At 59.2% G+C, this 15,131-nt stretch overlaps 1 protein-coding gene across 1 annotated transcript; it reads left to right on the top strand.

Annotated features, from left to right (window-relative positions):
- On the top strand, window positions 1-14,922 carry SELENOI (selenoprotein I). Its single transcript, XM_088530738.1, has 10 exons — window positions 1-57; window positions 6,439-6,507; window positions 6,679-6,787; window positions 8,326-8,400; window positions 8,902-9,164; window positions 10,454-10,562; window positions 12,166-12,214; window positions 12,291-12,471; window positions 13,229-13,411; window positions 14,733-14,922. The coding sequence occupies exons 1-10, from the start codon at window positions 10-12 to the stop codon at window positions 14,847-14,849; spliced, it is 1,203 nt and encodes a 400-aa protein (XP_088386864.1). The 5' UTR covers window positions 1-9; the 3' UTR covers window positions 14,850-14,922.
- The last annotated feature ends 209 nt before the right edge of the window (window positions 14,923-15,131 follow it).

Genomic DNA, 15,131 nt, shown 5'->3' with positions numbered 1-15,131 from the left:
GGGGCCGCCATGGAGTACGTGAGCGCCGAGCAGCTGGCCGGCTTCAGCAAGTACAAGGTGCCGCGCCGCGCCGTCCCCACGGGGAGGCCTCGGGGTCGCGGCCCTGAGGACGGTGCGGGAACGGGGAGGCTGCTCCCGCCATGGCGGGGGGTTGCGGTGTCCCCTTGCCCCGTTACCCCAGGGAGGCCTCTAATCCCCCCTCCCCGTGTCCCTGTCCCCCGCGGTGGCCGTGCCTGTCCTCGGGGCTCCCTGGGCTGGGGAGGAGCCGGGGAGCTCGGCAGGTGCCGGCCCTGCTCCTGCGGGGCCCTGGTGCTGGAAACTGGGTGCCAGAGCCCTGGCACAGGCTGCCCAGAGAGGCTGTGGAGGCTCCTTCTCTGGAGATGTCCAACCCGCCTGGATGCCCCCCTGTGCCCCGTGCTCTGGGTGTCCCTGCTGGAGCAGGGGTTGCACTGGGTGATCCCTGGAGGTCCTTTCCAGCCTCAACCATTCTGGGATTCTGTGGCAGCCCCTTGTAGCTGGGCTGGTGGCCGGCACAAGGCACAGTTTCCCGTTGTCCCGCTGCAGGCTCAGCCGGTGTCTCCGGGATTTCCTGCGCCCGGTCCCGGGGCTGGCGCCGCTCCGCGGCCGCTCCACGTGGACGGATCCATGAGGGGCTGTCTTATCCCGTGGCGTGAGCCGGAGCCATCCCGGAGAAGCCCAAGGGGCCCTTGTTGTGGCTCTGATCCCAGGGGCAGTGCAGGGCATGGGCCGCACCGGTGTCACCCGTCCTGCAGCAGCAGCGCGACCGAAAGGGTTCCTCTCCCTTTGCTCCTGTCCTGCCGTCGGTCACATTGTCACGCCGCTGCCTTCCCTTCCAGAGGCTCCCGGGGCGTCGTTTAAACCCGCAGCAGTTGGGACCAGCCCAACGTGCTCAGGAGGCGAAGAGGACCAGGTGCCACCTCGGGCCTGGCCCTTGTCCTCCCTCGCTGCACGTGTAGGCGCTGGGGACAAGTGACCTTTGTAGCAAGCAGCAGGAAACCCTCTGTGTTCATGGAGCGCGTTCTGCGCGCGGTGAGAGGTGCTGTCCCGCGTGGGTGCTGGCAACGCGCTCTGCCTGATTTCGTCCTCACGAAGCCCTTGCTTAAGCGCTTGCAGGTGTTTGGGCTGTTTCCAGCCGTGCTCCACGGTGCTGCCGCCTCTCCTTGCGGTGCCCGGGCAGCGAGGAGGGTCCCTCTGTGCTGCACCTGGGGCATTTTCTTGGCCAGCCATGGCAGGAACCAGCTGCCAGGAGTCACACTCGGCCCAACGTGTCCTCATTTAACAGATATTAATTACCTGGTGCCGTGTCATGGTCTTCACGGAGGCGCCTCCAATGGGAGCTGGCTGTGGGTGGCAGGGTGCTGGAGCCTCCAAGTAGGTGTCTGGGGAGGAGCCGTTTCCCAACGGATCAAACAGGCCCGTAAAGCTGCGTCTGCCCCGGGGGCAGGAGCGCGGTCTGGCAGAGGCAGCTCCGCTCGTGTCGTGATTTTAGGGAATCAACAGGAGCTCTGGCAGCGCGGACGGGTTCGCGCCTAGTGCTTGGAGCATCCCCCCGTGTGCGCTCGCATTGAGTCCCTCTAGGCAGAGGCTCTTTGCTGAGCATCGCAATAAACCGCGTTGAGGAACGTTACCGACGGTCTGCTCCGGGCTCATGAAGCCCGCACGGCCTCTCTGCAATCTCCTTGCACAGGTTTTGGGTTTCTTTGCGCCTGCAGCCTTGGGAAAGGCGCCGAGCTCGGCGCGCGGCTCCGCTGCGGGCACTGCAGCGTGTCTTGCTGGACTCCGGTTGCTTTTACCCATAAAAATTCCGTGCGGTGGAAGCTGCTGCGACGGATGGAGCGAGAGGTGCAGTGCGGGATGTACAGCAGTAATGCAAGATAAGAGAAGGGTAACCTATGTGTTGGTGAGCTGCTGTGTGGCTCCAGCGACATCCTGAGCTCAATTAACCCCAAATTAGTTAGTTAGTCAAGGCTGGAGCTCCTCTACCGGAATAAATACATGTGTTTTAACTACTGCATCGTGCCCCTGCGATCAGGCTTCCCCATGCCTGTGCTTGGGGTTAGTGCCTGCCTCTCTGACCTCTAAGTGTGACAGTCCTGGTGTTTCCAGTGCCTTGTCACCTCCCCGGGAGGAAGATGCACACGGGGACGCGGCCTCCTGCCGTCCCTTTGGAATGGGACAATTTGGGAATGACCCGTCTCTTCTTCCCCCTGAGCCAGTGGATAGGAAGCTGCTTCCTCGCAGGCTCCTGGGCAGCTCTGCCCTGTAAAATTAGGGGATTGGGAAGAATGGGGCCATCTGGGATATCCGCAGGGATTTCTGCCTGTTACATCTGCACCTCCGTTGCTTCCTCTAGGAGGAAGGCAGCCCTTTCTTGCCTCCAGGCTGCCCTTAAGCCCTGTTTCCCCGGAGCAACACGTGTGTGCATCACGCTGCACCCGCTGCTTGAGCGGATTCTGCACGTTTCTTGGGCAAACAGCCCCAAACAGCCGCCAGTTCCGCGCTGTCCCCAAGAAAGAGGCTGCTCCTCCCCTCCACCTGAGCCTTCAGGAATCTCCTGCGCTTCCGTGGGCGTTGGAAAGCGCGTGCTGCCTCCTCAGCGCTTCCCGACTTGCTGAGAGTAGCACGCTAAAAAATTCCATGGAAAGCGGAGGCTGCGGAGGCTGCAGCGGCGGCGGGGGAGTCGCGTTCACAGGAGGTTGGTTTTTGTTGTCGCTGTTTATCTTCCTCAGGCTCCTCAGGAAATAGGAATCCATAAAGGTTCCTCTCCAGGGTGGGCTCCCTGGAGCACTGCAAGATCAGTGAGTGCCGGTGGCTCTTCGGATCAGCGGAAAAACCCAGCAAAACTGGCCGGGAAGCAGTAAAAAAGAAGGCTTTTTGATGGCAGCAGCGCGGATGGGAGGCCTGCGGGCAGCCTTTGCCACCTCCAGACGAATAGCCTGCATTCTTCCCTTGGGATGGAGCAGGGAAGCCTTCCAGCCCCAGCCCCTTCTCCTGAGGCTCCTGGGACAGAGCGGGGGTGTCTGTGGTCCCCTTGGAACAACGCAGCCTTTTCCAAGTGCTGCTCGGGCTGCAGTTTTGCAGAGGCTGCCGTGAGAAACCCTGGAAAACCTGCCAGATTCCGTGACTTTTCGGACAAGCAGGCGCAGGGCAGAAGAGGACGAGGGATTTGTGTTCCTTTCTAGAACCCCTCTGGTGTGTACCGTGGAGGTGGGATGTGCTGGGTCCTCCCCGGGCCCTCGCCTGCGCGTCCTTCATCTCCGTTAGCAGCTCGGGGTGCTGTTTGCTGCTTCCACGGCTCTGTTCTCCCAGCTTTATCTTTTGCTTTGCAAGCTTTTTGCAAGGATTTTCCCCGTCTCCCCGTTAGTAGCAACTTGGATATTGGGAAATTAGTCATGAACTCTGAGGGTTTAGAGCCTCCCTTGCTGGCTCATCCATTTTCTGCTGCCATGGAGGAGAAAACGCTAAGACCAGAGTGTGTCTGGAGTCTCTTTAGTGGCACCGAAAGTCTCCTGTGACGTTTATTGTGGGGTGTTGAGTCTTGGCCCGCTCAGAAATGCTGCTCCCTGTTAATTGGCAGCGAGGATCCGGCTTGGAGCTGTTTGGAAGAGGCATGGGCACATCGTGGGAAGCCAGGGATCGCTCCCTGCGGCTGCCCATGCGGAGCAGCGCCTGCTTTTCCGCGTCTCTGTTAGCTGGGAATTCCTCCCTCCAAAGGAGCAGCGCGGCGGGATGTAGCGGTGCCCGGTTCTCTGCAGTGCATTGGATGCTTTGGAAAAAATGTGGTTCGCTCCTTCCTCTCAGGCAGGGTCTGCTGGAGCTTGGAGGAGGAGGGTTCTCCTGCTGCTGGGAACGGCAGGAGGGCGCGGGCGGATGGTGGGAATGTCAGGAGAGGAGCAGCGAGAGCAGCCACACGGACCCTCCGCTTCCTCCTGCTGCAGCAGGAGCTGCCTGGGAGAGGTGAAAAAGATCCCCCCCCAAATCATCTTTCCTGCTTGGAATTGCTTCTCGGATCTCTGGCTCCAGAGGCTGCTCTCTGGCTTATCTCCTAATTGCCTCCCTGCCGCGTGCCCCTTAAATCCTCCTTTCCCACCCTGTGGCCTCACGCAGCGGCCGCAAGGCTGACCCACATTCCCAGGGATTTAAAGCTCTCCCTTGGAGAGCTCCTGGATGCAGCCAGGCCCGGCAGGCCGTGCCCGGCTGGAGAAGGAGCCTCGTCCTGCCGGAGCGGGGCCGGGTTGGGATGAGCCACACGGAGACGGGCAGTGTCTGAGCCCTGGCTGCCTCTTTGCATCCAAACGCCTCCTGCGAATCGTCTCCGAGCGCTGCAGATCCCGGGCGCCCGCGTGGGGCAGGAAAAGCGGAGCGGGGGAGGAAAGCGCCGCGGGAATCGTCCCCGTGCCGGCGGGCAGCGACCTCGGAGAAGGCAAACAGAGCCGGAGTTAATGAGTGCCCGCGCGGCCGTGACCGCGGCCGGGCACGTGGGCACGGGGCGAGCGGGGCCGTTCGCCCTGGCGCCGCTCCCGGGTGCTGCCAAGTTCACGGCTCCGCGCTGATCCCGGCGGGGATCGCCGCCTCCTGCCCTAGGGATCCGTAGGGAACGGCCATGGGAGCCGCCGCGGCTCCCGCTGCCCTGCTTCTGCAGGCAGAACAGGGTGAAAATGCGGGCAAATAGGTGTTGGGTTGTCGCCGTCAGCTCTGTGCCGTCTGTGGCTGTTTTCCTGCAGGAAGGATTATGTTCTCCCGGTGCAAATCCTGCTCTGGACTCCCAAAGCACATTGGAGTCGGGCAAGGAAGGAGCGTGTGACGCGTGGGGGCAAGCTCTTATCCCAAGGAACCTTCCCGCTTCCCGAAAAGGGAAGTGGTTCTGGATCAGTGTCTGTCAGTAGGAGCAGGAGCTGCGGGATGGGGCCAGGATATGGAGAACGGCCAGACCGGCCCTTTGCCACCGGGTCTGGGCCAGCACCAGCGCCCGGATAATGCATTCCGGCTGGGAATTCCCTCAGCGTGCTCAGACCCCTCAAACACCCCCCATGTTTGTAGCCTTGAGAGGAAGAAAGAAAAACCAAAACAAACCAAAATGGAAGGAATTTTGCTTAAACTCCGTCTGAATTTGCATCCAGTGGCTCCTGCTGGCACCTGGCCCTAAAGTTGGGGCTGGATGAGCAGCTGGCGCGGGTGGGTTGGTGCTGCCAGCTGGGAACAGTCCGGAGCTGCGAGGTGGATGTGGACACCGGGAAGCGCAGGGAAGCAGGAATTAACACGCTGGAGCCCGTTGCACGTGTCCGGCCCCCAGGCTGTCCCTGCTTGCGCTTGCCTTGCGCCCCTTGCACGCGATGGGGTGAAGCATCCCCTCCTGATATCTCCAAGGAGAGGGCAAATCCCACGGGAGCAGGTAGGCTGAGGGAGACATCCCTTTGCTCCTTCGCTGCGTTTCCCGGGAATGCCGGTCTCCCTCGCGGGAGTCCGCGCAGCCCCGCGTGCCGCTGGCTCCGTCTGCTTCCAGACCCCTGCGGAGGCAACGAGCTTTAATTGGTGTCCGGATCTCCTCCTCCCCGCAGCACGAGTGCAAATCGTATTATCTCGCAAAGCGCTTGGAATTCCCTCCTTCAAAACCGCGTTAAGCCGGGGTGGAAATTCCTCGTGGCCGAAACCTCGGCTCTGCGGAGCGGCCGAGCTCAGGGCTTCGTTCCGGAGCAGTGTCCGCGTTCCGCATAACGGGACGATGCGGAGGGATTCGCCCTGGGAACAGCGGGAAACGCTGCAGCGGGGGGAGAGAAAGAGACTTGTGCCAAGGTGGGATTGGGCACCCTTGGGAATGCGGCTTGTTCGGGACGAGGGGGCCCCAGGTCCCTGTACGTGGTGCTGAGGCATTTTATAGCTAAGGAAATCGTTTTCTTGGGACTCTATCAGCTGTTATTTGGGGAAGGGGACTTGAGATGGGATAATCTCCGCTAGGAAACGGCCCCGAGGGGGAAAGCGGGCTGGTCAGGAGGGCTCCAGGAGAATTCCAGCGTGCTGCATGGAAGCTGCTCCGTGGATCTCGCGGTCTTGCTGGGTTGTCTCTTCTCCCCTCCGCTCAAATGGGCAAAAATCTCTGGCCGGTCATTGAACAGTCTCCCATGTGCATGGAGCGCCGGAATGGGAACAAGGGTTGTCCTGGCACAAGGATGCGGTGACGTACCGACCTGGAGGCCCTGGGAAGGGCCCCGGGTCTCATGGTTTGCGGGGCAGCCTCTTCCTGCCCTCCCGCGTGGCACCCGTTGGATACAGAGCCCGCACAGCCCCGGGGTGCTGGGCTCCGCGGGCTCCGGATGGCGGGATGGGGACCACAGGAGCCGCGATGCGGGCAGGGATCCGTCCCCGGAGCGCCGAGGCCACGGGCACGGGTGTGACGGCCGTTCTCCCTCTTATCCGCAGTACAGCGCCGTGGACAGCAACCCCCTGTCTCTGTACGTCATGCATCCCTTCTGGAACACCATCGTCAAGGTGAGCGCCCGCGCGCCCTCGCGTCGCGGCCCCGGAGCTCCCACTGCTCCGCAGGGATCCGGCGCGGCCGAGCAGGAACGTCTCTGATGCCCACGGTCGCGCCGTGGCTCCTGCCTCGTCCCGGTCGCCCGTGTCCGTGAGTTCCCGTGTTCTTTTGCTCGTTTCCCATAGATCTTCCCCACCTGGCTGGCCCCGAACCTGATAACGTTCTCGGGCTTCCTGCTGCTTGTCTTCAACTTCTTCCTCATGGCGTACTTCGACCCGGACTTCTACGCTTCTGGTAAGGCTGCCTGTTGGCTCGCAAAGCGTCAGAGGGATAAAACCTCTCGACTTCCCTGCTGCGTCCCCGCGTGCTCCGTGTGCAGCCTCGCTCCTCCGGATGCTCCCAGAGGCCGTGTCGGAGCAGGGACCCTCTGAAGAGCTGGCAGTGGCCTTGGCGACAGGGGATGTGTCCCCTTCCTCCCAGCTACCGGGGGGACACGTGCCCACGCAGGGGCTCCTGGGGCAGGGAGGAGGGATCGGCCAGGCTTTTCCCGCAGGAAGCAGCTCCGTGTGCACAGTGGAGAACCCGTCGCTTTCGCTTTCAAACCAACCAGGGTGAAGCCGGCGAGCGGAGCCTTGTTCCCATCCCAGCTCGTGTCCCCTTGCAAAAACAACCCAGCACCACGTTCAGGCTAGCACAGGCCAAACCCTCTCTGTGTTTCACCATTCTGCACATTGCAAGGATGCACATGGTTATTCTTCTTAGCTGCGTGCTGTAAAACCTTTATCTTGCTTTTTTGTTGGGCTCCCAACAGCAGAGTCTGCTCAGATGTGGATATTGCAGCGAGCTCCCCATGCTCTCTCCGTCCCCGTTCCCCAAGGGTTGAAGGTTCCGTTGTGTTATTCTGCTGTATTTTTTTTTTCTCCTATCACTTAGCAATGTCTTAACTTCTAGATTTCCTCTCCGTGTCCCCCCGCCAAGTTTAGGTGAGTGCTTAGAGTTTGTTCAGTTCTTTTAGAACTTTTTAGAATGTCAAAACACAATTTGGTAGGGAAAAATACTGGTTTCCTGGGATTTACTTGGTCTGTAGATAGACACGTACAATCATGCACTGGGTTTTCAAAACCTTGAGTGTCTTCCCTTGATATTTAAGTTTCGGACCATCCTTTGGCCCGTGAGCAGTAGCATGGAGCAAAGTGGAGAGGAGCTCAAGGAAGAAAGCTCAGTGTAGGGATCCCTGGAAGAGAAACAAGGCTCAGCAGAACAAACTCGTGCACTGGGACCCTTCTGTGTTTCCTATCTGGAAAAAACAGAGCATTTCTCCTCCTCTTGCTGAGGAGGCCTCCACAGGCTTGCACCTTCCCTCCGCAACGGACAGCTCCGTACATTTGGGATGCTGCAGTGGCTGTGAGTAGTTTTGCTGGAGTAGGTTCCATTGTGCTGCTCTGAAAAATAGGAAGCATCATTGTTCCTCCTGGAAAACCTTCCCATGAGGAGCAGAGAGTCGCTCTGCTCCACGCTGGCCCTACAAGGTCCAGCCTTTGCCATCCTACGTTGGGCAACGTTTGCTCTCTGCCGTCACCAGTGACTTTGGGGAAGCCGGGGAGAGGAGAAGCAGACCCTGGAAAAGGGAGTGTGGAGAGTCCTGTTCTCCCGGGCCCGTTTTCGTGTTGTCCTGTGGTCTCATGAGGTTTCACGCTGCACCCTCGTCTCGCTCCCGTGTTTGGGTTGCACCAGCGCTTTGTGTCGCTGAGCCGGGGGTCCCGGCTGCCAAAACAAACCAGCTGAAGGTACAAACTGAGCTCTCCCCTCGCGGCCCTCTCTGATCTCTGCAGCTCCTGATCACCAGCACGTTCCAAGTGGAGTGTGGGTCGTCGTGGGGCTCCTCAACTTCGCTGCCTACACGTTGGGTAAGACTTTATCTGGTGGCGATCGGTGGGGGACGCTCGGGGATGTGTTCGTGCCGCGGCTGCGTGTGTCTTATCTCCATGCCCGTTGAGAAACCCCTGGTCCTGGGTTCCTGCCATGCCCTCGTCTGGCTGCTGCTCAGGCTCCTGGAGCTTTTTCCAGGTGTTATTTTGTGAAGCAGCTCGGAGGTTGGCTCGGAGCAATGGGAGCGAAAGGCCCATGTTGGAACAGGCTTTGAGAAGATGTGTGCAATCCTGGCTCTGGACATTCCTGTTGACGGGAATAAGGCTTTCCTTCTGTTCCCCTTTTTGGTTGCAAAGAGGGGGGAAGGAAAGAAAGAAAAAAAAGATAAAAAATAAACGAAGCAGGAACAAAATGGACCCAAATAAACCCTGCTCCCCGTAGAGGACGGAGGCAGCAGAGCTGCTGTTGCCCCCGTGATAACGGCAGCTGCGCGTGGGGCTCTCCGGAGCCGCTCCATGCTGTTCCTCCCCTCCCTGCAGACGGCGTGGATGGGAAGCAGGCTCGCCGGACCAACTCGAGCACGCCGCTGGGAGAGCTCTTCGACCACGGCCTGGACAGCTGGGCCTGCGTGTACTTCGTGGTGACCGTCTACTCCACCTTCGGCCGCGGCTCCACGGGCGTCAGCGTCTTCGTCCTCTACCTGCTCTTGTGGGTGGTCTTGTTCTCCTTCATCCTCTCCCACTGGGAGAAGTATAACACGGGGATTCTGTTCCTGCCCTGGGGATATGACATCAGCCAGGTGGTGAGTACCCCTCGAGCAGCACAGCTTGGGCAGACTGCAAGCGTGGCAACGTGATGCAGGGCCCAAGAGGTGCCACGTGGCTCTGCTGTGTGTCAAAAACCTTGGAAATCAGAACCCTGTTGGCCTTGAGGAGCTTTCAAGCCCCGTGCCCGCTGTGAGTTTGCTCGAGCGGCATCGGGAGCTCCTCACGGGCGAGCGCCGAGTCCTCCTGTGCAGGTTCCTCGTGTGCCTTCCTTGGAACTGCTGTAAGGAGCAAGGAGCAGGTGGCATTAGAGCTCAGCTCCTCGGAAACGAGGTGCTTGCGTGGCACAGTGTGGCTCTTTTGTGTCCTGAGGAGCTTCTGTGCTTTCCTTTGGATTTTCTGTACTAGCAGGAAAGAAACCAGCCCTGAGAAACGGATTCCGAGTCGGATCTGCTGCGCCTGGTTTCTGCCTGCAGAGCTGTGGGTTCATGTGTCAGCTGCTTGACTTGTTGCTCTGGGCTCCCTACGCCGTGTCCGCATGGACACCGAGCCCTGAGAAACGTAGGAGCCTCCCTGCGCTCGAGGATATGTGCCAAAATGTAGCCCATAACTGATAGGCGTGGAGCAAAGGTTCCTGTGGCAGGTGCCACTGTGGCTGTACCCTGGTCATTGCACCGGGCACGTTGGGATTTCCATTAACAACGCAGAATTCCTGGGGATCGGCGTGACCGGCTGCCGTGTGGGACTGCCGAGAAGGAAACTCCTCCTGAGGAGCTCGGAAATGCAGCTCTGAAGCCGTCTTTCCTAGCCAGCATCCAGGCCAATATTTGTCTCCTGGCCTGTCAGAACCTGCATGAAAAATGCAAAAATTAGGCAGGAGAGTGAGCAGGCGCGGCCGTATTCAGTGCAGATAAAAGGAGGCCTTAGCTGGTCTCCTCCGGCTCCTGTATCCTGCCCCCTTTCTCCAAAAGCTCCTGGATCACCGAACCCCCCAGGAAGGTGGGGGCTGAGGACTAGGCCACCCCTCAGTGTTCAGCACTACCTTTACTATTAAAAGCCTCCTCGTTTGCTTTTCTTTCTCCACATTTCTTCAGGAAGGGGTATAAGAAAGGCTTCCTGCACGACCCCTCCCAGGCTGTAGTTGCCCCCTAGAAGGTCTCAGAGTTGCCCATTGCAACTTGCAGTGTAAACCCCCTCTCTTCCCTGAAGCCCCTTGTGAATTCAAGCTGTGCAAGGGCCTCCGTGCGAGGAGCAGCAGCTTCCTGTCCCGTGTCCCCAGTGCCACCCGCCTGGTTATTTACCCCTGCTTCTCTGTGTTTCCTTGCAGACCATTTCAGTCGTCTACATAGTGACGGCCGTTGTGGGAGTTGAGGCCTGGTATGCACCTTTCCTGTTTAATTTCTTATATAGAGACCTATTCACTACAATGATTATTGGTAAGAAGCTCCATGTCGAAGCCTGTCTTTTAAACACCAACTTTTACCCAAACTGAATGTCTGATTGTACCGTGCTGCTCTGTTTGCTCTCGTGAAAGCTCCCGTAGGCCGTTAGTGACGTGGTTAATTGGGATGTCCTTGCATTGCCCCTTGCTTGTCCTGTTTCATTAATTGAAGTTCAGGACCCCCCACACATACCTGGGTTTCTGTTCATCGTTGTTTCAAAATTTAACCTATGTTATTTACAACATATAAGGAGCTTAAATATAAGCTTCAAGGACCTGGGGTGGCCTCAGGAAGGACCAGAGCGAGGGGCAGTTTCACGTGGGTGGAACTTAGTGGGGGAGAACTATATTTTGCTTCATGTGATTTGGGTTACTCAGCAGTTCAATTTATTTTTTTCCTATTTTAGCCCCATTTCTTCCTATAGGTGTTAATTATCGCTGCTTAATTTCGAGTTAATACGTTTGGTTACGTTAAACCCAGTGTTTGCACTTGGTCTCCATCAGGAAGGTGTCTGAGCTTTGCTTTGGCACCCGCGTAGTTAAAACGTGAATTCCAAAAGCACTTAACTTTCCTGCGTGGAAAAACGGAGCGTGAGGCGTTTTCTGAGCAGATTTGTGCGCTTGGATGGGAACTGGGTTATTAAAAGGAGAAATAACGTATGTAGCTCTATTAAAAACACAGTGCTGGATAAACAAGGAAGAAACGACAGATCTCGTGGGTTGGAGTGTAGCTGCTGCTGCTGCTTCTTAACGAGGGTGATGGTTTCAGCACCATTTACACGCTCTGCCATTTGTCAAGTTAATTGAAAGCAGCTTTTCTTTCTCCTTCCACAAATGGGACCTGAAAATGCTGCTCATAGTGGGAGAAATAGCAAATAGGCTTTATTATTAGGGCTGGAAACTCCTTAGCGCGGCAGCGTGGGCTGCGGCAGAGCCCGAGCTCGCCTCAGGGTGAGGATGGAGCAATTCAGCCTTGCGAGAGCGTAGAGCAGGGCTGGGCTCGCCAGTTCAGGTGCAGGAGGGTTTAATCCGGAGCGGAGCCACGGGAGGGGTCGATCCGGAGCGGAGCCGCGTGGTGACCACGGGAGGGGTCGATCCGGAGCGGAGGCGGCGTGGGGGGTTGATCCCGAGCGGAGGGTGCAGGAGGGTTCGATCCGGAGCGGCAGCCGCGGGAGGGTCCGATCCGGAGCGGAGCGGCGCGGTGACCGCGGGAGGGTTCAATCCGGAGCAGCGGCCACGGGAGGGTTTGATCCGGAGCGGAGCCGCGCGGCGGCCACAGGAGGGTCCGATCCGGAGCGGAGGCCGCAGGAGGGTTGATCCGGAGCGGAGCCGCGTGGTGACCGTGAGAGGGTTCAATCCGGAGTGGAGCCACACGGTGACCGCGGGAGGGTTTGATCCGGAGCGGAGCCGTGGGAGGGTCTGATCCGGAGCGGAGCCGCACGGTGACCGTGGGAGGGTCTGATCCGGAGCGGAGCCGCGCGGTGGCCGCGGGAGGGTTCAATCCGGAGCAGAGCCGTGGGAGGGTCGATCCGGAGCGGAGCCGCGCGGTGGCCGCGGTGCTCGGGGCCCCGCGCGCCGACGCGCTCCCTCTCTTGCAGCCTGCGCGCTCACGGTGACGCTGCCCATGAGCCTGCACAACTTCTACAAGTGAGTCCCTGCCTCCCTCCCCTGCCAGCGCCCCCGCTCCTCAACCCTCGAGTTTAATTTCTTTCCTGCCTTGCAGGGCCTATCAAAACAAGACCTTGAAGCACCACTCTGCGTACGAGATCGCGCTGCCGCTGCTGTCCCCCGTGCTGCTCTTCGTGCTCTGCACCACGTGGATCTTTGTGTCGCCCATGGACATCCTGGAGGTGCATCCCAGGCTCTTCTACTTCATGGTCGGAACAGCCTTTTCTAATATTTCCGTAAGTGCTTTGTGCTCTGTGGAGCCTCCCCGGGTGCTTGGAAGGCAGGAGGAAAAAGACCAAGTTCCCACTGGAAGAAAGGCGGGTGATAGGAAGATTAGCCTGAAATGGGTTTAAAATGGGAGAGGGTAAAGCTTGTGTCAAAAGCTGATTTAGCTGCGTTTTGCATTTGTGGTTGCTCGAGAGCTGAGCAAACAGAAGGAGCCTGTGCTGCCACCTCGATGTGCAGCTCCGTGGATCCATGTTCTAGGGCCGGCAGCTGAGCCCGCTGCTTGGTGGGATTTTCCACAAATCATGCTGGGGCGGGGGGAGGCTTGGTCAAACCCCGGGAAGGTTTTCATGGAAAGATGCCCTTGCTCCTGCTCTCCTTCGCGTCGTCCGCCCTGCTGCGCGTGCCCTGGAGGAGCTGTGATGCAAAGAAGGGTACGAGTTGAACCCCAAGCAGCTCCATGTCCATGTGAGGAAGAACTTCCTTGGTGTGAGGGTGCCCGAGCCCTGGCACAGGCTGCCCAGAGAGGCTGTGGAGGCTCCTTCTCTGGAGATGTCCAACCCGCCTGGATGCCCCCTGTGCCCCGTGCTCTGGGTGTCCCTGCTGGAGCAGGGGTTGCACTGGGTGATCCCTAGAGGTCCCTTCCAACCTCAGCCATTCTGGGATTCTGTGTGATTTCTGTGGAAGCTGCCGAGTTCTCTGCGGGGCGGTCAGTGGTTGGTGGCTCGTGGCCGTTCCGTACAGCCGTGCCCTTTCGTGTCCCCGCAGTGCCAGCTGATCGTGTGCCAGATGAGCAGCACGCGCTGCCGGCCGCTCAACTGGATGCTGCTGCCCATCGCGGCGGCGCTGCTCGTGGTGCTGTCGGGGCTGGCGCCGCGCAGCGAGGCGCTGCTCCTCTACGCGCTCACCGCGCTGCTCACCCTGGCGCACGTCCACTACGGGGTCGTCGTGGTACGTACGGGCGCGGGGGCCGGGACGGGGCTGCGGATACTTGGGCTGAACCCCAGGAAGCTCCATGTCCATGTGAGGAAGAACTTCCTTGGTGTGAGGGTGCCAGAGCCCTGGCACAGGCTGCCCAGAGAGGCTGTGGAGGCTCCTTCTCTGGAGATGTCCAACCCGCCTGGATGCCCCCTGTGCCCCGTGCTCTGGGTGTCCCTGCTGGAGCAGGGGTTGCGCTGGGTGATCCCTAGAGGTCCCTTCCAACCTCAACCGTTCTGGGATCTGCACTGGCATCTGCCACATGGGCTGTGACATTTGGACCTGGGCACCCCAAAGGCTCCAGGAGGTACCCGGAGCAGGACATGAGCTGCGAGGGGGAGAACCAAGGTCGCGTTCGCTCAGTGCAGGTGCTACCCTGAGCTGCGATGAGCAGCGCACAGGGAGGCAGCTCTGAGGATTCCCGTTGGGAATTCCCAAGGACAGTGCTGAGAGAGCGGGGCGAGCGGCCCTGTGTTCCCTGCACGGGCCCTGTCCTTGGAAAGCCCTGTCCCCCAGGAACACCAGGGCTGATGTGGAGTTAAGCCCGAGCCTACTTAGAGTAAGGAAGCAAATCCCAGCTTGCCTTGTCTCTCCTGTGACTGTAATGAGACTTCTATGCAAGAAGGATTTGAATGACTAAGTAGCTTAAATAAATGTGGTCCCAGAATCATAGCTGAAGACAGGGACCGATGAGGAGGTGTAATCCCATCCAGCCGAGCTTGCCCAAGCCCTGCAGTGAGTTTCTCAGTGCTCTGCTCAGCTGGGTTACCACGTTTCCCTCCTCTACCCGCTCTAGGCCCATCTCCAGTCTCCTCGGTCCCGCTGTGACCCGTACGTCCCTCCGCCCGCGTCCCCTCTGCTGCTTGTCCTGCTTGTCCTGCTGCTGTCAGTCCGTGCTTGTTGCTAATTGAACCTAACGCGGGAAGAGAGAGGCCAAATACCTGCAGCAGGGAGACCTTTTTCCCCCGTAAGCTGGAAGTCTCCAGGCTGGGGGAGCCCTCCCGCAACCAGCACAGCGGTCCCGTCCTCCTCCTCCTCCTCCTCGTGGGCTGTTCTGCTGCCCCTCGTGCTCTGTGTTGTCCGGGTGCCTCCATGGAGCACGTGGGACCGGCTCCCTTCTGGGCAAGCCCAGGAGTTTGGGACCCTGTAAAAGAAAAACGCGATGCTCACGAGTTGGGGGCAGCGATGAGAAGAGGCAGTGGGGCCTTGTCATCGTGACAAGGACCTGCTCCTGCTTTCCTTGCTATCCCTGTGGTCCTCCCTGACTCCGTTTTCTTGTCCCCCTTGTCCCCAGGTGAGCCAGCTCAGCCGGCACTTCAACATTCGGCCTTTCTCGCTAAAGAAGCCCACGGCAGATTGACTAGGAGCGGAGGAGGAGAAAATCAGCTTGCAGTCTGCAGAAGTACTGTAAATAACTGCTGCAAACACCTGTACATACTTCAGCCATCACCACGGATCGAAACCTCTCCTCGGGGCAGACGTCGGGGCCAAGCACGCACGGTTTGCAGCGCAGCCCGGGCAGGGTCGGTGCTGCGCGGCCTCCAGCCTGCGGTTATTCAGTGAACCTGGACGAGGAGGGTCGCCTTTCGGGTCTCTACTACTGTATATTAGACCAGCTGAATGTTCCCAGTGAAACCTCAGATTCCAGCTCTTGCTCGGATAAAGCCGCTCGGGACGCGGGTGGCTTTACCTG

This window comes from Tinamus guttatus, unplaced genomic scaffold (assembly GCF_059628265.1).
Source record: "Tinamus guttatus ecotype Peru unplaced genomic scaffold, ASM5962826v1 Tinamus_guttatus_pri_ptg000386l, whole genome shotgun sequence".
NCBI classification, from domain to species: domain Eukaryota; kingdom Metazoa; phylum Chordata; class Aves; order Tinamiformes; family Tinamidae; genus Tinamus; species Tinamus guttatus.
The sequence above is the reverse complement of the archived record's forward strand: the minus strand, read 5'-3'. Positions and strand labels throughout refer to the sequence as shown.